The sequence below is a fragment of the Aspergillus candidus genome, assembly GCF_002847045.1.
Source record: "Aspergillus candidus strain CBS 102.13 unplaced genomic scaffold BDW47scaffold_14, whole genome shotgun sequence".
NCBI lineage: Eukaryota > Fungi > Ascomycota > Eurotiomycetes > Eurotiales > Aspergillaceae > Aspergillus > Aspergillus candidus.
In genome coordinates this window covers 84,589-104,372 of record NW_020194019.1, presented here as the reverse complement: position 1 = coordinate 104,372, position 19,784 = coordinate 84,589, and the positions used below count along the sequence as shown (strand labels likewise).

General features: G+C 53.4%; 8 protein-coding genes across 8 annotated transcripts; 2 read left to right on the top strand and 6 right to left on the bottom strand.

Annotated features, from left to right (window-relative positions):
* Positions 1 to 912: 912 nt before the first annotated feature.
* On the bottom strand, positions 913 to 1,239 carry BDW47DRAFT_124583 (uncharacterized protein; the record flags this gene model as incomplete). The annotated part of the gene is made up of 1 exon (XM_024816283.1): positions 913 to 1,239. The coding sequence occupies one exon, from the start codon at positions 1,237 to 1,239 to the stop codon at positions 913 to 915; it is 327 nt and encodes a 108-aa protein (XP_024673279.1).
* Positions 1,240 to 1,471: 232 nt separating this feature from the next.
* BDW47DRAFT_103353 (uncharacterized protein) lies at positions 1,472 to 2,255 on the bottom strand. Its single transcript, XM_024812055.1, has one exon. It carries the CDS (start codon positions 1,972 to 1,974, stop codon positions 1,633 to 1,635), a length of 342 nt encoding a protein of 113 aa, XP_024673278.1. The 5' UTR covers positions 1,975 to 2,255; the 3' UTR covers positions 1,472 to 1,632.
* A 717-nt stretch (positions 2,256 to 2,972) lies between these two features.
* On the top strand, positions 2,973 to 6,120 carry BDW47DRAFT_103351 (uncharacterized protein; the record flags this gene model as incomplete). Its single annotated transcript, XM_024812054.1, has 2 exons — positions 2,973 to 4,688; positions 4,750 to 6,120. Coding segments are annotated over exons 1-2 (2,489 nt in total), but the record flags the coding sequence as incomplete, so codon positions are not given.
* A 524-nt stretch (positions 6,121 to 6,644) lies between these two features.
* sC (sulfate adenylyltransferase) lies at positions 6,645 to 9,205 on the bottom strand. The gene is made up of 5 exons (XM_024812053.1): positions 8,886 to 9,205; positions 8,753 to 8,780; positions 8,451 to 8,633; positions 8,076 to 8,221; positions 6,645 to 8,015 (listed from the first exon to the last, which is right to left on the bottom strand). Exons 1-5 carry the CDS (start codon positions 9,052 to 9,054, stop codon positions 6,817 to 6,819), a joined length of 1,725 nt encoding a protein of 574 aa, XP_024673276.1. The 5' UTR covers positions 9,055 to 9,205; the 3' UTR covers positions 6,645 to 6,816.
* Positions 9,206 to 11,003: 1,798 nt separating this feature from the next.
* On the bottom strand, positions 11,004 to 12,262 carry met16 (phosphoadenylyl-sulfate reductase (thioredoxin)). The gene is made up of 2 exons (XM_024818312.1): positions 11,906 to 12,262; positions 11,004 to 11,832 (listed from the first exon to the last, which is right to left on the bottom strand). The coding sequence occupies exons 1-2, from the start codon at positions 12,069 to 12,071 to the stop codon at positions 11,087 to 11,089; spliced, it is 912 nt and encodes a 303-aa protein (XP_024673275.1). The 5' UTR covers positions 12,072 to 12,262; the 3' UTR covers positions 11,004 to 11,086.
* A 766-nt stretch (positions 12,263 to 13,028) lies between these two features.
* On the top strand, positions 13,029 to 15,460 carry BDW47DRAFT_14381 (phosphoserine phosphatase SerB). Its single transcript, XM_024818311.1, has 3 exons — positions 13,029 to 14,093; positions 14,170 to 14,427; positions 14,498 to 15,460. The coding sequence occupies exons 1-3, from the start codon at positions 13,251 to 13,253 to the stop codon at positions 14,831 to 14,833; spliced, it is 1,437 nt and encodes a 478-aa protein (XP_024673274.1). The 5' UTR covers positions 13,029 to 13,250; the 3' UTR covers positions 14,834 to 15,460.
* Positions 15,461 to 15,527: 67 nt separating this feature from the next.
* BDW47DRAFT_103348 (lipoate synthase) lies at positions 15,528 to 17,106 on the bottom strand. Its single transcript, XM_024812051.1, has one exon. The coding sequence runs from the start codon at positions 17,071 to 17,073 to the stop codon at positions 15,826 to 15,828; it is 1,248 nt and encodes a 415-aa protein (XP_024673273.1). The 5' UTR covers positions 17,074 to 17,106; the 3' UTR covers positions 15,528 to 15,825.
* Positions 17,107 to 17,580: 474 nt separating this feature from the next.
* Positions 17,581 to 19,714, bottom strand: BDW47DRAFT_124577 (uncharacterized protein; the record flags this gene model as incomplete). Its single annotated transcript, XM_024816282.1, has 2 exons — positions 17,581 to 18,510; positions 18,566 to 19,714. The coding sequence occupies 2 exons, from the start codon at positions 19,712 to 19,714 to the stop codon at positions 17,581 to 17,583; spliced, it is 2,079 nt and encodes a 692-aa protein (XP_024673272.1).
* Positions 19,715 to 19,784: the final 70 nt, after the last annotated feature.

Genomic DNA, 19,784 nt, shown 5'->3' with positions numbered 1-19,784 from the left:
ATTTATATATGTGATATTGGTTTATTCTCAATTTGGATATCTTGTTCAGATTAGATTAGTGGTGATTTGGCGGATTGCTAGAGAATTTGGGTTTCCGTGAGATATATCGCAGTATAAATTTTCGGTTGAAACAAGTTCGTGGGATCCTGAGATGCTTGATCAGCTTGATCTTGGATTCTGGACTTCTTGACATACGGTTTATGCGAGATTATAGCGAGTAGTGTCCATTATGGGGATATGCACGCTAGCTGTGAGACAAGTTTATAGTCCATCTACATTTTCTAGAACCTGATCGACGCCATAGCATCAGATTCTATGGGTGCTTCCTACAAAACGAAGGCAATACCTAGTCCGAGGACAGGATCACAGACATCCCTACGTTAGCCCAAATCTTTATAGTGCTCTTGATCCTTTGTAGCGGTGGCAGGCGTCGCCTACCGACAGACGACCAGCCTGACACGGGCATCTGTGTTATTGCCGTTGATAGGAAGGCAACACGGCACGTATTACAACATTCAAAATTATAGACTCAAGTCTCGGGTATCTCGACGGGCGCAGGCACTACGTTACTCGAGGGGACTCTTCTATTCTGCCACAAAGATCACTTGGTACAACATCTACAGCTTACCCATTATCTCAGCACCTTGCCCCTGGTTGAGGGTTGCACGACACAAACACTCTCATTCAGCTCCGCTGTGAATTTGTGACCAGGTTTCGCCGTCTGGAGTCGACGCGTCGAATATTTGGCAGCTACTTCCGGAACGGAGTAGCAATGGATGACTGGGGAGGGGGCATGAGTGCCCCGTGAAGTTCGAGAGACTCACCGACAAACTCGCACAGCATTACATCGTGCATGTTCCCATTGCATCGTCCGGTTCCAGTCCCGAACGTCCATGCAAGGGACCACGTGGATCAGGCGTCCTGTGAATAGGTCGAGGCAGCAAATTGAGCCTCCATCAGCAGGGCGAGAAGCCGGGATCGTCCGTCAGGCGCCGTTGTGGACGACACTGTCCTCGCATCGATACTCGAGGTGATAGCCTCGCGTTTCAAGTGATTCGCGCGGCAGAATTCGACCAGGGGGCTGGTTCCATGTTCCATAAGAACCCGAGACGGCTGGGTTGATTGCGAGGATCCGTAGAACCAGACTATTCTTGACAGGCGTAGTGCCTTGTCCCGTTCCGGGATTAGCACATTGGACGCCTGGCCTTGTCGGCCATTGGGGGCCAGGCGTAGGCTCATCTGAACAGCCTCGGGGCCGTCATCGTTTGGGTGACATTGAGAGAGGAGTGTACGGTTAGTACTGCGCGGGGAAGAGTGGAATGATGAGACGTGATATATCGACAGAATCACGTGGTGACATTTATCTTCAGTATTGTCAGTATGGAATATAAAGACTAAAATCATAACAAAATAAAAATAAAAGGTAAAATGAGAATTAATAAACAAAAATAAATAATCATGTGAGAAAAAAGTAAGGGGAAAAAAGCCAAAATAAGTACCGCGTGGATGTCTCACTGCGCCCCTGATCCCGTCGAATGGAATCACATCAATCACAAAAAAAAATGAATCCTCCCTTCGAGTCAGTCGTAATGACATTAATCTCAACGTTAATATAAAATTCTCCGACCCAAATTAGAGGCGGTGCCCCAGGCAGGGGACTAGATGCATTAAGCGAAGGCGACGGCTCAGACAACGCCAGGGTCTGGTGCCACCCGGAGTATCAAATCTGAGTGATATCAATCCCATCGTGAAAGGAGAGTCCAAGGGAATCGGATCGGTACTTACGGAGCATTCCGTACTATACTGAGGACTCGAGATCTGGTTGGATGTGTAGTTGCGAGGGTTGACAACTACCGACAGTTTGTGTCCTGCCATCCGTACTTTCTGCAGTAACAGTTGCATTGGAAGACCACCCAGAAGAGTCATGCTCGTTATTAATAGTGTCGGAAAGGTACATGAATGTCTCATCGACATCGGTAACGTGGGATCACGCAAGGGTTGGGAGGCAGGATGACGGTTTGTGGCAGTGACGATGGCTGGGATTCGACCGTCTTTCCGCCTCCAGAGTTTAATCCCCTTCTGTCTTGAAACTGTCTTCAATCTGTCGTCAATCTGTCTTCAATCTTGCCTGTTGATCAAGGGATATATGTCTTTTGAACAAGACGAGGCAGATGCAGGATATCATGATTCATTATCCTCTGCGCCGTGGATAGGAATGGATCCATTATCCGTCCCCACTCGAGCATTGGTCAGGCAATATCACGGAAGGCCTGGAGGGTCGAGACATGATGGATCCAACGGACCCTTCAATCCCTGGTCAATCGATGGTCATTGGGCGACATGACGGGAGAGAGGCGGAGAGAGTGTTTCAACGTGGATCCACCGCGTAGATTATCTCGTATGGGAGCTCGCATGGATCCGCCCGAAGAGGATTAGAGCCGGATCACGCTGAGACCTTAGCTCTCTCGACTCTTCGCGCTCTCCTCCAATCTGCTTCGTTCCTGCTGCTCAATTCGACTCTGGCTTCCTCCACTCCCCTCTCCTGGGTCCATCTTGGCCAATCTCGGTCGGAATAGACGGTTCTTCTCCTCGTCCCGATGTATCCCCACCTAAAAGAGTGTGTCAGAGAGAGAAAGAGAGAGAGAGAGAGAGAGAGAGAGAGAGAGAGGGAGCCTGATGAGGAGGGTTTGAGAAAGTCTGAGACTCTCAAACTCTCTCTTCTGACCTTCTTTCTTTCACTCTTCTTTCAGCCTCCCTAAAGAGCTAGACGCTCTTCTCTTATTCCTCTTCACTCGACCGGGTTGTCTAGTGATTTGGTAGGTCTAATCTCTGCGTAATATTTGGTTCGGATGGAGTTAATCAATTCTTTCCATACTAGGAATCCTGGGTGAGACGGTATCAATCTGGATTACTATGGGATTGTGGTCCACGTCTCTGGGATTTCTTTCTTTTCTTTCAACATCTTTCTGATTGTCTGCGGTATGCATCTCCACGGTCTCTTCATTTGACCCCATCTTGGTGTTCAATGGGCTGACGGTCTGCTATCTAGAGAGGCATTGAGTGCCCTTGACAGCATTGATCATTCTTCTCCTCTTTCTTTCATTCTTTTCTTCTCTTGGACCTGCGCACGGCGTATTGGTTCTACTCACTTTCATTTGGGGGAAGATTCATCAAGTCCGGTTGAAGCACCTCTTCTGCTTTCGTTCATTTCGCCAACCAGTTGACCTGGTTTGCTCAAACTTCGTGCTTCTACAGGCGACTTCGCATCCAATCAGCCCCGTCCCCAATGAATCCAGGCTATCCTCCAGACCCGGCGTCTGGTCAGAGGCCGACGGAGCCGAAAGGCTCGGTGCGACGGGCGAGGGAGATGCTCGAGTCGGGGAGACGCCCAAGAGTTCAAGCACCCCCAATGCCCCCACAAGGCTTCCAGCGTCCTCCCCCCTACCGAGCCGATCCCGCTCATATGACCCAGTGGCCCCTGCCAGGCAGTGGTGCCATGCCACCCCAGCAGGTGGATCCCCAGGGAAGACTGTTTGTCCCCAGGGGACCGCCACCGCAGAGACCCCCCCGTCCAGATGCTCCGTCGCCGTCAGTGTATTCGGAGAGGAGTCTTTCCGATGCCGAACCCAGTCCATTACATTTGAACAGGTCCGTTCCGTCCTTCTCGAAGCCGCGACCGCCACAGCAACCACCACCCCCACGCCCGGCCACCAGGGTCCCGATTCCTGCGCGCCCAACCAGTGACGCCGACTCGACGCCTCGGGTGTCAGTGGCCACGGATGAGCTCTTCCGACGATCCGCGGCATCGACGACTTCCACTCCGTCAATTCCTGATTTTCCGGTGCCCACGCTCCCCCTTCCGGCGGAGGACAACACAATCCCCAAACACGTCCCGCGACGGCCGCCCAATCTCGTCCCGCCTCCGCACACATCGCGTTCCTTCATCAACCGCCGATCCTCCGTCTCGCCCATCCCCGAGGAGATATCTGAGAGCCCAACCGTCCCCCGGAGTGCGTATCCGTCCAGTCGCGCGGTTGTACCTAGTTGGGCATCCGCCCAGGCCGAGTCGGATATTCTGGGAACCTACCTGGACGCCGATTCGGGCGAGGATTCTCCCCAGTCGCGGCCCTCCGACGAAGATCACGGTCCGACCCTGGTAAGGCAGGCCAGTCTGGGGAAACGAGGCAAGCCCTCGCTACGGACCATCCAACGGGCGACCACGGAATCACTCGCGCCCCCGGCCGGCACTTATCCCAGGGATATCAAGCAACCTTCATCCGGAGCTGAACCTTCCGGGGCCCCCCAACAAAAGGATACATCTGGCGGTCCGAAGGATAACAGAGGCTCCGCCTCGTCGTCGTCAACGGCATCCTCTCACTTCGACTGGGAAAAGGCCCCCGTCGTCGTCAATATCGGCCAGCCGCAACGCCATGACTCCCCAGCGTTGGAAAAAGAAATGGGGGGCGCACTTCCTTTGGCGGCTCCGACCATGAGTGACAAGCGCCCTACTGGTCGCCGGCCGCCCCGTCTCGACATGGATGCCGTTCGGGATGCCGAGGCTCGAGGGAGCTTGACAAGCTTGCCGGATTTGATCCGGCGGGCGACGAGGCTTGCTACCAACCTCGAACACGGGCGTACAGCCAGCCGCAACGACCTCCTGAATGTTGGAGGCTCCAAGTTTCCGAACGGTAAGTCACCTCAGGTCCCCTCAAAAACCTACAGGACTGCTGAAGCTGATCTCCGACCCAGGCCAAAACCGCAAGTCCGGATCTCTCAAGGACATCTTGGCTTCGTTCCCCCCTCCGGCGTCCACTCCCCAGGGCGGGCGCTCGTCCTGGCCGACCTTTTTCGGGCGATCCCAGCTGCACCATCTCCACTCCAACGACGACGCGGAAGACAACGGAGAGAAGAGCACAAGGCCTGCACGGCGCTGCTGCGGGATGCCACTCTGGCTTTTCATCGTGCTCATCATCATATTCATCATCATCGTTCTCTGCGCCGTCCTGATCCCCGTCTTCCTGGTGGTCGTCCCCCAGCACAAAAACAGCCGCATCACCAGCCTAGCGAGTCACTCCGCCTGCGGATCCAGTTCGCCCTGCGAAAACGGCGGAGTCAGCGTCTCCAGCGGCGACGTCTGCTCCTGCGTCTGCACCAACGGCTTCACAGGATCACGCTGTACTGTCGCCGGCGACGCCAGCTGCATCGCCACCGAGATCCCGGACGGCTCATCCTCGCGCAACGCAACCATGGGCGATCAGCTTCCCCGGCTCTTCGGCGACGTCAAAAGCGACTTCGGCATCCCCCTAGACCCGGTGACCGTCATGGCCCTGTTCAGCCAAAACGACGTGTCCTGCACGACCGAGAACGCCCTGATCGCCTTCCGTGGCATCTCAACCGGGTCCAACAAACGCGATCTCCCCACAGCCACCCTATCCGCGCGCGGTTCCGCCGCAACAGAAGACGGCATCGTCCTCGACCACCCGGTCAAAAAGAGCTCAGAATCCGACTCCACCGACAAGGGGGAGGACCCGCCAGAAGCGTCCCCATCCAAAACCTCCACCGCCTCGTCAACCCACCACTCACCAGAAGCCATCTCCGACAAAACCCTCGACTTCGCCCGCGTAGCAGTCCTCTACATCCTCGAAAAGACCGGCGCCTTCGACGCAGCCCTCTTCACCGAAGACCACATCGAGAGCTACCTGCGCGACAAGTACCCAGCCAAGAAAGAAAAGTACGTCATCGACCTGGAGGAATCGGGCGTGTCAGCCACATACACGTTGAATTTCGACGGGTACCAGATCAGCACGCCCGAGGGTACCGTCGTAGGAGGGGATAATTGATATTAAACAGTCATTATGGGTATGGTCGGTAGAATGGGGTTGTATAATATTGAGCGGTCCCGTTTTCCTCCTTGACGGTTGGTTTGTTGAGTTAGGAGTTGTGTGTCTCTATTTTCTTTCTATTATTTTCTCTTTTTTATTCCCCTATTTATCATTTTTGTTTCTTGGCCTTATTCTATCATGCAGCATATCATATTAGATGTGCATTTGTATTGTAGGTTTGGTTGATTCTTAGGTATTTAGTTGATACATATTTACAATCTATATTATTGTATCACTGCTTGAGCCGATTACTGTAGCAAGTTCTTCCTTCTTACTTTGACTATATAGATAGTCTTGTTTTCTTCTTTCTCGAGCAATCAATCAATCGTAAAGCATTTTATAATCCAGCCTTTTCCATAAATATTCTGAATGGGTAGACAGATAGACAGTAAATGCATACATAAAACATGATATATATAGTGAGAAGAACCAACCAATAAAACCAGTCAAAACACCAATAACACCAACAATTCTTCAAGCTATGAAACCGTCCTGGACAGTTGCTAGAATGCAAGAAAACACGAAGAGCCAAAAGAAAAGATCATAAAGGAGACCAATGCAAGTCAGCTGACTTTCTCCCCTCTCTATTCTATTGTGTCTGCTTTTGATACTGATGGATTAGTTGACTAACTGGCTATTCTTATTTCATACCTGGTAGTATTGGCATATCTTCGAGCTCGGAAGATTATACAATATTGGTGGCTACAGGTTGGTAAGAAATAGATCAAAATACTCAATCCAATTCAGTTCCAAAGTGATTCGATTCTATTATGAAAAAAAGAGATCATCTTAGAGATTCTATCTCTAAATCTGTACAGAAAAATAAAAATAAGGGACCCATTCCCATTCCCATTTCCGGCTTAAGACAAAGGAAAAAAAAGAAAAAAAAGATCAGAAGTATAAGAAAAAATCAAAATCTAAGAAATTGACCGATTTAAGCGCGGTCAAAGTAGCCCTCAGTCTCGAGCATGAGGATGATCTCGTGGACGATGCTGCGGACACTCTGCTTGGAGACGTCGACGACGAGGTCGGCGTTGGTGGGAGCCTCATAGGGGTCGTCGACACCGGTGAAGCCCTTGATCTCACCGGCGCGGGCCTTGGAGTAGATGCCGCGCTTGTCGGTGCGCTCGCAGTACTCGAGCGGGGTGTTGACGTGGACCATGAAGAAGGAACCGCCCAGGCCGGCGACGGCCTCGCGGGCGGCCTTCCGGGAGTGCTCGTAGGGGGCGATGGGGGCGGCGATGACGGCGGCGCCGGAGCGGGTCAGCTCACCGGCGACGAAGGCGATGCGCTGCACGTTCTTGTGGCGATCCTCGCGGCTGAAGCCCAGCTCGGAGGACAGCTCGTGGCGGACGGTGTCACCGAGCAGCAGGGTGACGGCACGGCCGCCCTGCTGGTTCAGGTTCACCTGCAGGGCACGGGCGATGGCGTCCTTGCCCGAGTTCATGTAACCGGTCAGGAAGATGGTGAAGCCCTGCGAGGCGCGGGGCGGGCTGGCCTCGCGCAGGATCTTGACGACCTCGGGGTAGGAGAACCACTCGGGGATGTGGGCGCCGGTACGCAGACGGTTGCGCAGCTCGGTACCGGAGATGTCCAGGGTCTTGATGCCGGGGGCGACCTGGTCCTTGGGCTTGTACTCGTCGGTGTCGGGCAGGTAGGTGACCTGCTGGAACTCGACGACCTCGATGCCGAGCTCCTCACGGTACTTCTCGACGGCGTGCTGGGCGTCGTAGGGGCCGTAGAACTCCTCACCCTTGGAGTTCTTACCGGGGCCAGCGTGATCACGGCCGACGATGAAGTGGGTGGCACCATGATTCTTGCGGATGATGGCGTGCCAGATGGCCTCGCGGGGACCACCCATGCGCATGGCGAGGGGCAGCAGACCCAGGACGGCCATTCCGTTGGGGTAGCGGGGCAGGAGAGCCTCGTAGGCACGGACACGGGTGAAGTGGTCGATGTCACCGGGCTTGGTGAGGCCGACGACGGGGTGGATCAGGACATTGGCCTGACGGGCGCGAGCAGCGCGGACGGTCAGCTCACGGTGAGCACGGTGCATGGGGTTTCTGGTCTGGAAAGCGACAACTCGGTTCCAGCCGAGCTTGTCGAAGTGGATGCGCAGCTCCGCGGGGGTGTCTGATTGTGTGGATTAGCCATGGTTTTCTTCCGCAGAGAAAGGTGTTATCGGGGACATACAGCGGAGGGCGACATAGTCGTAGTGGTTCAGCTTGTTGATGGCCTCAACCTTACCACCAATGTAGAAATCCTGGACATTGTTGTTGAGGTACTTGATGGCGGGGTGGTCCTCATCGCCGCCAAAGACCAGCTTGGCTTCCTTGGCCCTAAAACAAGGGGTCAGTTTTATCCACGTCAACAGACCCACAAGGCGGAAGTTCCCCCCTGGCAGGCTGAAACGCCGCCGGAGAAAACCAAACTAGTGCGGTGGGATTCATCTCCGACGACGGTCGGGGATCGGCATATTGCTCCGTCACAGACGGGAATACAACGACGTCCGCCGGGGGAATAAAATAAAATAAAAAATAGAATAAAAGAAAACAGAGGTAAACTCACTTGTCGGCACGGTAGATGTCGTCAATGGTCAAGATGGCCAGGTTGCGATCATCACGGAAATCACGGAGGGTGACACGAGAGCCGGCCTGCAGCTTTCCCTCGTCGATGACCTGCTGGGAGGCATCGAGGGTGATGGGCATGGAGAAGAGGTTACCATCGGCCAGACGGCAGTTTTCGCAGACACTGGGATGAATTAGCACGACAAGTTCCCAGCGCTTTATTTTGGGATATATTCTGAAAGAACTTTGTATATATATATATCCACATATATATAAGAATTCGAACAGAGGACAAGCGCATACCTGTCGAAATCCTTCTGGTTCATGAAACCTGCGGGGAGAGGCGTGGTTAGCCAGGAACGTAAGGCATGAATGACATAACCCCAAGAATGGGTGACACCGGCAGAAAACAAGAATCATGGAGAGGAGACTGTACCCTCAAGAGGACTGAAGCCACCATTCATGATAAGCTCCAGATCGCACAGCTGACGCTCCGAGAGAATGACAGCGGGCAGGCTCTCGGCCTCAGCGGACAACTCGTCGTGGCGGGGCGCATCGCGGGCGATGAGGTCCTTGAGGACACCGCCGTGGGGAGGGTTGGCCATGATGAAGATTGTAGGAAGATAGAAAGAGGATGTAGAGAGAGGAGGGTATAGAGAAGAAGTGAAGAGAAAGAGGGGGGGAGATGAGAAGTAGAAGAAAAAAAGGAAAGGAGGGGAGGGGGAAGAAGAGAAGAAGAAGAAAAAGTTGGAGCGGACCCAAGGATTGCCTAATCGGGGCAACCCAGGTGCATGGCCTGGATTCTGAGGAACCAACCGTCATCTCTACAACTCAACAGTGTTCTCGAATGTTATTATGAGTATCCAAGGTGGATCATATCCACCCCGCTGATGACGACCACTCATCCGGTCGATTTCCCTGACAACTGGACTCCACTGTTTCATTTCCATCCTTCTTGATTCCTGATTTCTTATTGTTCCTGAATGACTCCGGGTGTGGTTTCCTTAATGTTTCGAGGTATATCATGAACCCGTCCATAGATACAGGGAAAGAGAGATATCAGATTCGCCCCTCATTATCTACATCGTATACGGAGTCAATCCCATAGTCTCCGCACTAACGATCCAACCGACGAATAGGCAAGCCCGACTGTACTATATACGCATTACGCCGACGTAACCACCGTCGTTCAGAGCGATCCCCCTGGCCACCCTGGACCGTCCTTATTTCCCCGGAGGCTCTCCTGAAAATGACCATGTAGTAACTATCAGACCACAATGTACGAAGTAGAGTAGAACGGAGACGGGGAAAGGCATCCAGGGAAAACGTAGTGAACCAAGAAAAGGTATGATTTTCAGGGGGGGCAAATTTCCCAGACCCGGACCATGGGGTCTGCGACCTTTGGGTACGTAAATCGGGAATTCTGTTACGTTGCGTCTGTCTAGGAATCCCTGTTGGTAAAATTAGACCGGGTATTTCCCAGACTGTGACAATCAGACGGAGATATAGGGACACTTTCATGTTCCTCAAACAGAGACCGTCGGAGGACCAGTACGACCTGTCTTGTCGCTGTATCTTGCCGAGATACTCTTGAAACGTACTGTTGCTGAGTAATTATGCAGACTCACGTGGCGCCAAGAACGGAGGCGGCATTGCGACATCTCAAACGCCGCTTGCGTGATCGTGTTTGTTGGGAGTCAGGTGATCCAGCCGGCCCTAGATTTGTTCGTCGAACTTACGTCTAGTATTATAGTTTAAATGTGAACCCAACTGGAGAGATACAATATACCACATATATGAGTGAAATAAAATAGATAAAAATTGAACAAGAAGAAAATTAAGAAAAATCCACAAAAAAAAAATAAAAAAAATAAAAATAAAAACCAAACAAAAAACATAGTCACGACGACATCCCTACAGTACTATAAGTAAGCGGCAAAGATCCGATCGATAAGATAAGATCCTGCCTGGCCAGCACTAGCCCGCCTTGCGTGATTTGCCCTAAAATCAACAAAGACACTGCTTATTTCTCGATCAGTTAGTGAGAACCACGCGGTTAGCGGAAGATCATGGGGACTGGATCGAACCTCTCGATCATATCATGGGGCGGTTCATGATTGCGTGATTGTTGAGCCGCATTTTATCATGTCGTGTTATTTTGACGACATTGTACCACGCTCCTCCCGGGTCATAACGGTGGGGGAGGATAGACCGGATGGATGGAGCGGGGGTGTTAAACTGTCAATGTAGGCGAAGGTAAATGGCACGGAAAGGATTTTCTTCGACCAGCCCTACTTAGGCTGAGAAAAGACTAGATGTCTACCACACGTACACTACATTATAAGCCTAGAAGAATACAGGAGAAAAGAATGTGGTAAAGTAATTTTGATCATGCTAATCATTATTGGTGATTCCAATGTACAGCGTCCCATTCGGAATAAAACCCCACGGAACAAAATCCCAATGTCTTAAAAAAATCATAACGGCATTATTATCCTCCCAATTGCATACCCTGTAAAATCCACAAATGATATCAATGCTGTGTGCAGCTCCGCTAGTGTTTTTGAACTCCCAACCCAGAAGTAATCAAGAAAAAAAGAAACGCCAGATTATGCAAGTCTAAAAAGACAGCACCATCTATTGTGCGGTGGTCGTGAGGGAAGGCTGCATCTGCGAGAGGGCCTCTTCCTGACGCTTGCGCTCCATGTCCATCAGGAACTGGGCGTACTTGGATCGGGGGTTGTGGATGCCACACTCGGTCTTCTGCTGGCCCTTCCAGCGACCCGACCGCTCATCCTCATTGGCGCTGACCGGCTGGGTGGAGTGGTAGTCGCCAATGCTCTTGTAGCCGCGGTCGAGGAGGACATTGTAGGGGACTTCATTGTCCTGGATGTACTGCTTCACCTGATCGAAGGACCAGTTTGCGAGCGGGTTGATCTTGATGAGACCGGCCTCGTCGACTTCGATGATGTCCATGTCCCCACGCTTGCCGCCCTGACTGCGGCGGCGACCCGTGAGGACGGCGTGGACGTTGAGCTCGCGGTAGGCCCGCTGGGCGGGCTCAACCTTGGCCACCCAGTCGTAGAACTGGTCGTCGGTCTCCCAGAGGCGGCCACCGTACTTCGTGGCAAACTCCTCCTCGGACTCGACGCCCTGAGGCTTGTAGATGTGGACGTTGACCAGCGGGTACTTGGCACGGACCCGGTCAACCAAATCTAGCGTCTCACGGAAGTGGTGGAGCGTGTCAAGGAAGACCAGGTCGACCATCTGCGGGCGAGGCACGTTCAACTTGGAGAGCATGTCCAGGGTCACCAGACCAGTAAGGCCAAAGGCCGTGGTCTGGAAGAGATGAGGCAGTGATGTGACACACCATCTCAGGACATCTATAACCCGTTAGATCGACGGTCCAAAGTGGAGGAGGATCACCCAGGAGGGGAAGGGGAGTGAGAGGCTTACCTTGAGGTTCGAGGAATTGCAACTGTCTGTTGAGGAACTGCAGATGAGGCTTGGTGAAGACAATCTCCGGGGTATATTCATCACTGGAGCCACTGGAGTAGCCCGAGTCTCTCGAGTCGAGGGGCTCGACCTCGGAGGGGTAGGCAACAGGCATCTTGGCAGGCATGGTGTCAACCGGTGTGCAGAGGGGAATAGGCAACAAAGAGGAGTCAATGGCAGATCAGGATGCGTCCAGGCCGTTTTTGGAAGTATAAATAAGGCTGGATGACTGGAGAATAGGTAGAATGCAAAGGGGTATGACGAAAGAGAAGAGTTTGAAGCTTGAGGTCTGTGAAGCAGGTAGGAGAGACGTCCAGAAACCGGCTGATATAAAAGACCAGCCAGCAGGGGCAATCACGACATCCACAGCCTGCTCGAGACACTCATTTCCCTCCATCACTCATCCATGCCGGTCCATTCTGCCGACTGGCAATCACGACATCTGCTGTGACCGCCTGCCCGATCTGGGGGAATGCTGAAAAATCGGATTCGCTCATGCTGGCCAGAAATCACGCAATATCTGCGGCTCTGGTCTCTGCCGCCCACCGCAAGGGCGTGCTTGCCTTCTTTTCCAGGCCGGATTGCCGGTCACTCAGGCAGATCACATCATTGTTGCGTGAACTGACGGCAGGTTGAATAATCTTTAATCTCTTCTATTCAACGGTCAGTGGCTAGGATCTTGGAGTCATCTGGGAGGAGGGTTATGACCAATCTTGCTTCCATGTTGCATCATCCTTTCTCTGACCTTCCCCCATCTTTCCTTTCCTCTCCCTCTCATAATAATCCCACCATCCCCTCCCTCCACCTCTCTCTATCGGTAAAAGCTAGGACCATGCTGTTGGTTGGTGATCGGCTCCACTAGGGCTGAGTCAGGTCTCAGTCCTCCCTCCTGGTCCGTGTCGCATACTCGAGTAATTCAATTCCAGCTTAGTTAACATGAACGCGGCCAACTGGTCGGAGAGAAGAAGTTGCGGCTATTCTGCCCCGGGCGGTGACGGGTAACGGCTATCACCATCACGTGCAGGACAGCGACCACGTGCCGTGTTCTTTTTTCCTCTTTTAATTTTTGGATTTTCCCTTTCTGTTCTTTCAGGTGTCGATCGATGTTGCGGCCTGCAGGAAATGGCTTCATGATGATTTTTGTCTCTTCTCTCCTTTCCGATCTCGACGAACATCTTCCAGAATAGCCATTCCCCTCTGTTACTCCCCCCGGGTCCTTCTTTGTAGATCCTTGAGGACGCGCCTAGTTTCCCCCTCCCGTTCCCACTTCTGTCTTGCAGTCTCAGCCCCGTATCCTGCTCCAACAATGGCTGCCTCCAACCCCACTACGGCGGCTCGTCCCCAGCGCCCGGTGTTGCAACATACCTTGTCCAGCAATTCTTTTATCCTTGACCACCAACAGTACAAACCGGCGGTCCCCATCAATCAGACGATCAGCAATGTGCTGGATCAGCCTAACGACGCGGCGTTGGCCTCGTTGTCGCTGAACAACTACAATCCGGTCAGCCCCGATCCCGATCGCGTCACCGAGACCGGCGTCACGCATAGTATCTTTGGCCACCACGACAACCCTCTGCCTCACGATACACCGCAGCTCGTCGCGACCATCTTCTACAAGTCCTCCAACCCCATCCACCCCCATCTGCACCCGGATTCCTCGCGCAATGTGCGGTCCGGTGATAAGCTTCCGTCCCCCATGGTTCCCGTGGGCTCCGCCCCCACGGTAGACATGGAGAAGATTCCCCGGGAGCCCCCTGCGCCAGAGCCTGAACCCCTCGACCATCTGTATGGGCCGTTCGTCTCGCAGCTGTGCTTGACGAATTTCCTGCAGATCATCGAATCCCTCCCGACCCCCTACCAGCGCATGAACACCTCGCACCGCTGCCTCGACAAGCACGACCAGCCTCGGGTCGTCGAAGTGACCTTTTCCCCGCCCCCGAACCCCGACTATCTCACCTTCACCGACCTGCGCAAGCACGAGAGTATATGGCGCTTCGAGCGCGAGTGGAATGTGGAGGTGGTGCTGCAGAAGGAGAGTGTATTCCGCCGGCACAAGCGCCTGGTGGTGTTCGACATGGACAGCACGTTGATCCAGAACGAGGTGATCGATGAGATCGCCCGGTTCATCGGTGTCGAGAAGCAGGTTTCGGTGGGTGCACTCTTTCTCTTCACTTCATTTTCCCTTCCACTATTATTCCCATGTGTCGAGTGCTAATATGATGTAGGAAATCACCGAACGAGCCATGAACGGTGAAATCGACTTCTCCGAATCGCTGCGAGAGCGTGTCAGTCTGCTCAACGGCGTTCCCGCGGACGTGTTCGAGAAGCTCAAGTCGGTATTGACCATCTCCCCCGGTGCTCGGGAGCTCTGCAAGAGCCTGAAGAGCCTGGGTTGCAAGTTGGCCGTTTTGAGTGGAGGATTTCAGCCGCTGGCCGAGTGGCTGGCCGGGGAGCTGGGCATTGATTACGCTCGCGCCAACCATGTATGTCTTCGAAACAAGAAGAAGGAGCAAAGCTTGATTGTCTAGCGAACTAACCCTTTATCCTCACTAGCTCGAAGTCGACCCCGTCACCCAGACCCTCACGGGTAAACTGGTCCCAACATACCCCATCATTGACGCCGAACAGAAGCGCTCAATCCTCAAGTCCCTCGCGGCGGAACACAACATCCCCATCTCCCAGACGGTGGCTGTCGGCGACGGTGCCAACGACCTTCTCATGCTGCACGCTGCCGGCCTGGGCGTCGCCTGGCGGGCCAAGAGCATGGTCCAGCTCAAAGCACCGACCCGTCTGAACGGGGAAAGCCTCCTGGACGTCCTCTACCTCATGGGCATGACCAAGGGTGACATCAACGAGCTGACGAGCGACTCGACAGATGGTCTGGCATGACGAACGTAAGATTGTCAGGAGTGATCACTTGGAGACATCGTAGCTGGGTCTTGACGGGTGATAGACACAACCCCACCTATACACACATACCCATATATCCCGCGACTGGTTAAGACCTACGGTTATCTATTTGGAAGCACATGTTCCGTTCCCATTCCAATCCAATCCATTCTGTTCCCAGGCGAGGGGGACTCAACTGGAGAGAAACAGAGAGTGTATTTCGCCCGGTGCGAAACCTATCATTCAACCCTTCTATCTTGATTTCCCCTTTCCTTTCCGTCCCGGCTTATCATCTTCTTTCTTGTCTACGGAACTCGAGACAGCATACGTCGTTTCCTTCTCTTCCCCTTCTTCTTTTCTTTTTATCTTCTCCTCTTATTTCCTATCAGCTTTTGTTTCGCTTACACCACACTACCGGAAGGAGAAGAAAGGAACCCCACAATCGCATCTCTGTCTCTCATGTAGTTTACTGAACTCCAATCGTAGGAGTATACGCTCGAGTCGACCACACGAATGAGTTAGATTTGATGGAACTGTGGACAACTCAATGATTGATATCCCAGGGGAGAGAGAGGGGATTATATGTCCAGTGAAAGGGGATCTACCAGTAGACAATTAATTCATCTGAAATTCGACTTTGACATACCTATATCTTGGATTAATTCGTTGTATAGAAAGTTAGATTTCCTGGTGAGTGTAGTAGGGTGTTGAAGCTCTCCCTGATTTTGATATCATTCTCAACCCGAGCGTTAAGCAATTGCCTTGTCTTGTTAATCTTTTCAAAAATACAAACCAGCCTATCTGCATAGGAGGTAAGGTGCTTTTCACTGCTGTGCAGCCCATCCGTCTACCAATACACCTCAAACAACATGATAATAATAAAAAGACAAAATATAAATTGAAAAATGAAACCACCCAAGATGCTGTTGAAACCCGCGCCGAAGATGAAGTAAAAAAAGAAAAAAACAAACAAAACAAGAAAGATGTATCAATCAGCGAGTCGCCTCGCCAACAATAGTCTTCTCGCTCACGGCGTCTTCCGCGCCGGCCGTACCCGCCCGACGTTTCTTCAAGACGTTCTCAATGAAAGATTCACCAGCCTTATAGCTGCTGCGAACCAAGGGACCGGACGCACAGTAAAGGAAGCCCATATCAAGGGCACGCTGGCGCCACTGCTCGAACCGATCAGGCGTGACGTACTCGTGAACAGCCATATGGCGCTTCGTAGGGCGCATATACTGGCCGAAGGTGACGACGTCGACGTCGACAGCGCGCAGCTTGCGCAGGGTATCCCAGAGCTGCTCGTCCGTCTCGCCGAGGCCCAGCATGAGCGAGGTCTTCGTGATGAGGTCGGGACGGGCCTTCTTAGCGGCGTCGAGGACACGCACAGACTGCTGGAAGGTGGCGCGACGGTCGCGGACGAAGGGGGTGAGAGGCTCGACGGTCTCGACGTTGTGAGCGTAGACGTCTAGGCCCGAGCGGGCGACGAGGGCGACCATATCCAGATCGCCGCTGTAATCGCCCGTCAGACACTCGACCAGCATGCCGGGCTTCTTCTGCTTGATCTTCATGACGGTCTCTGCGAAGTGGCGGGCGCCGCCGTCGACGAGGTCGTCGCGGTCGACGCTCGTGAGCACGATGTAGCCGAGACCCCAGCGGGAGATGGCTTCAGCTGTGTTCTCGGGCTCGTGCGGGTCGAGCGGCGGCGGGCGGCGCGATGTCTTAACGCTGCAGAAGCGGCATCCGCGGGTGCAGGTGTCGCCCATGAGCATAATGGTAGCCGTGGCGGCGGACTTGTCGTCGCCGCCCCAGCAGTCGGAGATATTGGGGCAGCGGGCCTCCTCGCAGACGGTGTGGAGGCCGAGGCCGCGGAGGTCTTTCTTCAGGCGCTGGTAGTTCTTGGAGTCCGGGATGGGGGTCTTGAGCCACGAGGGCAGGCGGGTCATCTCCTTCTTGCGGCCGGCTGGGCCGACGAGGGCCGTTTTGAGGGCGTACGCTTCGGACGGATCGAGGGGTGCATCTTCACCATCTCCGGACACGAAATCTGAGAACGAGGGCCCGGCGTTGAGCTTGTCCGTGAAGTTAGTGCGTGGTTTCTGCGATGTGGCGCCGTTGGTTACGGAGGAGGGTTCGGTAGTCGCGTAGGTGCGGCTGCTGTGAGGAACTAGAACTCTGGGCTGGGGGATGACCCTCGGCGAGGCACCGCAGAGAAATCGTAGACGTCCCGTTGAGGCGGCCATTGTGTGTGTGAGGGTGTGTAAAGGGCGATGGGAGTTGGAGAAAAAGAAGGCTTGAATTCCGCGGGAAAGTCGAGCCAGATGAGGCAATTCCGGTGATAACGGATGATGACTCATCCGGAGGCGGTCACACAATGTCTGCCTGAGGGTGTCTTACAAATACATCATCTAGTAACTATCTAGTAGAGAACAGCTTAAGTATAGAAGTCTATTAAGTGTGATATTAGTATATAGGTCACAGACCAATCTATCTAGTGGAATATCAAATAACGATTACACATTAAACACAGAACCAATCCAACAACCAAATAAAGGAAATCTGCCAGACGATGCAGGAATATCGACGACGAAAGGATAGACAGAAACACAGATGGTGAAAAGAATGAGTGACGAAAAGAAGTTGAGAGCAGGCCACTTGGTCTAGCCAAATTTTTGCAAAAGAATGAAAGTGGACAAATGTCCGAGGGAGAAATTGGGCGTTCAAGGTAGACGGTGCATACTAGCAACCATCTATACTTTGCTTTCCAGAACCTGAGCAAGAGCGAGAACGGAAGCTTTCAATGTCTCATCCTGCTCTCGCCCCGTAATGGCAAATAGAAGATTGTCGATGATACGATCCAGCTCTTTACGGAGCTCCGTGCCGCGTGAACCGAGAACCCTATCTTTGATGCGCGACGGCACGGGCTGACTGAATTGCATGGTCGTCGAGGGTGGAATCCGTTCGGGGACGGTATCCAAGCGAGGCAGGTTTGGTCGCTGGGAGAAATCGCTCCTTTTGTTCCCTGAGGCGAGCGAAACAACATGGTTTCGTGCAATGAGTGAAGCACAGAGACCGTCGAGGAGGTTCTCCGCAACGTCAGGGAATATATCTCGGAACGGCCGGATCAGGGCCTTTTCGTTGTTGTGTCGGATGAACATGACGACGGGCGAGGTCAGTCTTAGCATGTTCCGTGGAAAGTCTTTCACCGAGTGCTCCAGCTGATCTATCGTCCATTCGTGGTCCCACCATTTCCCCAGCTCTTCCTTCTCCGAGAGGTGGGACTCGCGCCGCGGCGATGCCTGGGCTTTGGGTAATGGTTGAGTCCGGGGCGGTATGCCTGGGATGGGTGGTGATCTAGGTTGTTCTTGGGGTTCCGGGGGCTTCTCGCAGACAACCGTCGCACTGGCACTGTCCGAGGCTAGCGAGCTTGCGTCGGTGTAGTCATCGTCTTCCTTGTCGTCTCGGTATTCATCCAAAGAATAGCAGGAAGCTTGGGTATTATAGCCACTATCGGACATCTCCAAGGGCGTGTCAGGACTGAAGGCAGACACCTCCCGCTGACGTTGATCGGGTGTCGACGGTATTGTACGGGTTGGCGGGGCCGGTATTGGATAGCTCGTCGGTGGAGAAGATTGTCGAGAGATGTCAACCAGCTTGGGCTTTGTTTTTCGAGCAAAGATCTGCAATAGTCAGCGTGATGTCGGGATAATGGGGCCGGAAGAAGGGCAAGGTTACCACAGGCTCGTCAGGTACGTTCGGTTCATCTGGCAGTCTCGGCCCATCTGGCACTTTTCGCTCAGCCGGTATCACCGAAGTGCTCTTCGGTCCCAGGGGTGGAGGGCTTTGTTGTACGATTTGGAACTTTCTTCGGTTGCAGTCCTTGGGTCCTTCGCCTCTGGCCACCGTCATCTCCACGGGAGCCCGCTGAAGCCAGGTTTCAAAGTGCGACAGATTGCTCGGGACCCAGCTCCCTTCGCTCGAAACTGTTCCCGAACGACTTCTTTGGGTAGCTTCCGACGACCAAGATAAATCACGTTTCCCAAAAGATCCACTACTGGTAAATCCCGCGGGTGACGACATACGCTCCGTGTCGGTGGATGTCCGGGGTACATTACCGTCGCCGGATTCACACTGTTGAACCAAATGAGAGTGAGCCATGTGGACATTTGTCGATCCCGTCGTCTTGGGGGCCTCCGTCTCGGGTTCAGGTGTGAACGGTTTCGCCACCTCACACGGCTTGATAGTAAGCTCATGGTTGCAGCTTTTGGGCGTACACTGGCTGTAGTCGGATTCAGAGCCAGGTTGAGGCGAAAAGTAAGCGGACGACGGGGAGTGTGGGGGAATCGCATCGGAGAGAGGCGGACTGGGAAGGAGGCCAAACGTCTCCATACTCGAGGTTGTGAGGTTCTGGTCTGAGCGCCAGGTACGCAGAGTGTGATTCTTCGATGACGGGGAGCGAGACGCCTGGCGTTCCTTGGGGGTCGCCTGCAGGCTTTCCATTGATGGGGAGCTCGGCAGACGTAGCTGGAACGGTTGTTTCATCCTCCGCACGGAGCGGAAGGGCGAGATGCAGACCGGGGCCCGGTCTACGGGCCGCTTTGGCTGCGCGGTGGTATACTCGACCTGATCCATGCGGGGCGAGGTCGATGGAACGAACGACAGAGAGCTTTGCGTTTGCTGCTTCCGCCATGGCTGAATTGATGGGGAGTATCGCGGAGAGGAAATATTACACCCACGGTACGTGTTCTCTTCACTTCCTACATGGTACGAGGGCACGGATCGGCCTGCATACGTCGGGACATTATTCGCGGACAGCGCATGCTGGTGTTGAGGGTAGTAGGGTTTCCAGTCTATTTTCACGCGATTGTAGTCCATCTCGGACATGGCGACCTCCAGAGTCGGAAACAAGCAAGAGGGATCAAGTTGCGAAGCAACGATTGTGTGGGATGACAAA

Bases quoted from the DNA above. Each gene is read 5' to 3' on its own strand.
- BDW47DRAFT_14381 (XM_024818311.1), top strand. From the start codon at position 13,251: ATGGCTGCCTCCAACCCCACTACGGCGGCTCGTCCCCAGCGCCCGGTG. The intron at 14,094-14,169 runs GTGGGTGCACTC...AATATGATGTAG, and splicing joins GTGTCGAGAAGCAGGTTTCG to GAAATCACCGAACGAGCCAT. The intron at 14,428-14,497 runs GTATGTCTTCGA...TATCCTCACTAG, and splicing joins ATTACGCTCGCGCCAACCAT to CTCGAAGTCGACCCCGTCAC.
- BDW47DRAFT_103348 (XM_024812051.1), bottom strand. From the start codon at position 17,073: ATGGCCGCCTCAACGGGACGTCTACGATTTCTCTGCGGTGCCTCGCCG.
- BDW47DRAFT_103353 (XM_024812055.1), bottom strand. From the start codon at position 1,974: ATGTCGATGAGACATTCATGTACCTTTCCGACACTATTAATAACGAGC.
- sC (XM_024812053.1), bottom strand. From the start codon at position 9,054: ATGGCCAACCCTCCCCACGGCGGTGTCCTCAAGGACCTCATCGCCCGC. The intron at 8,781-8,885 runs GTACAGTCTCCT...CTCTCCCCGCAG, and splicing joins TGGCTTCAGTCCTCTTGAGG to GTTTCATGAACCAGAAGGAT. The intron at 8,016-8,075 runs GTATGTCCCCGA...CCACACAATCAG, and splicing joins CGACTATGTCGCCCTCCGCT to ACACCCCCGCGGAGCTGCGC.
- met16 (XM_024818312.1), bottom strand. From the start codon at position 12,071: ATGCCTGCCAAGATGCCTGTTGCCTACCCCTCCGAGGTCGAGCCCCTC. The intron at 11,833-11,905 runs GTAAGCCTCTCA...AACGGGTTATAG, and splicing joins GCAATTCCTCGAACCTCAAG to ATGTCCTGAGATGGTGTGTC.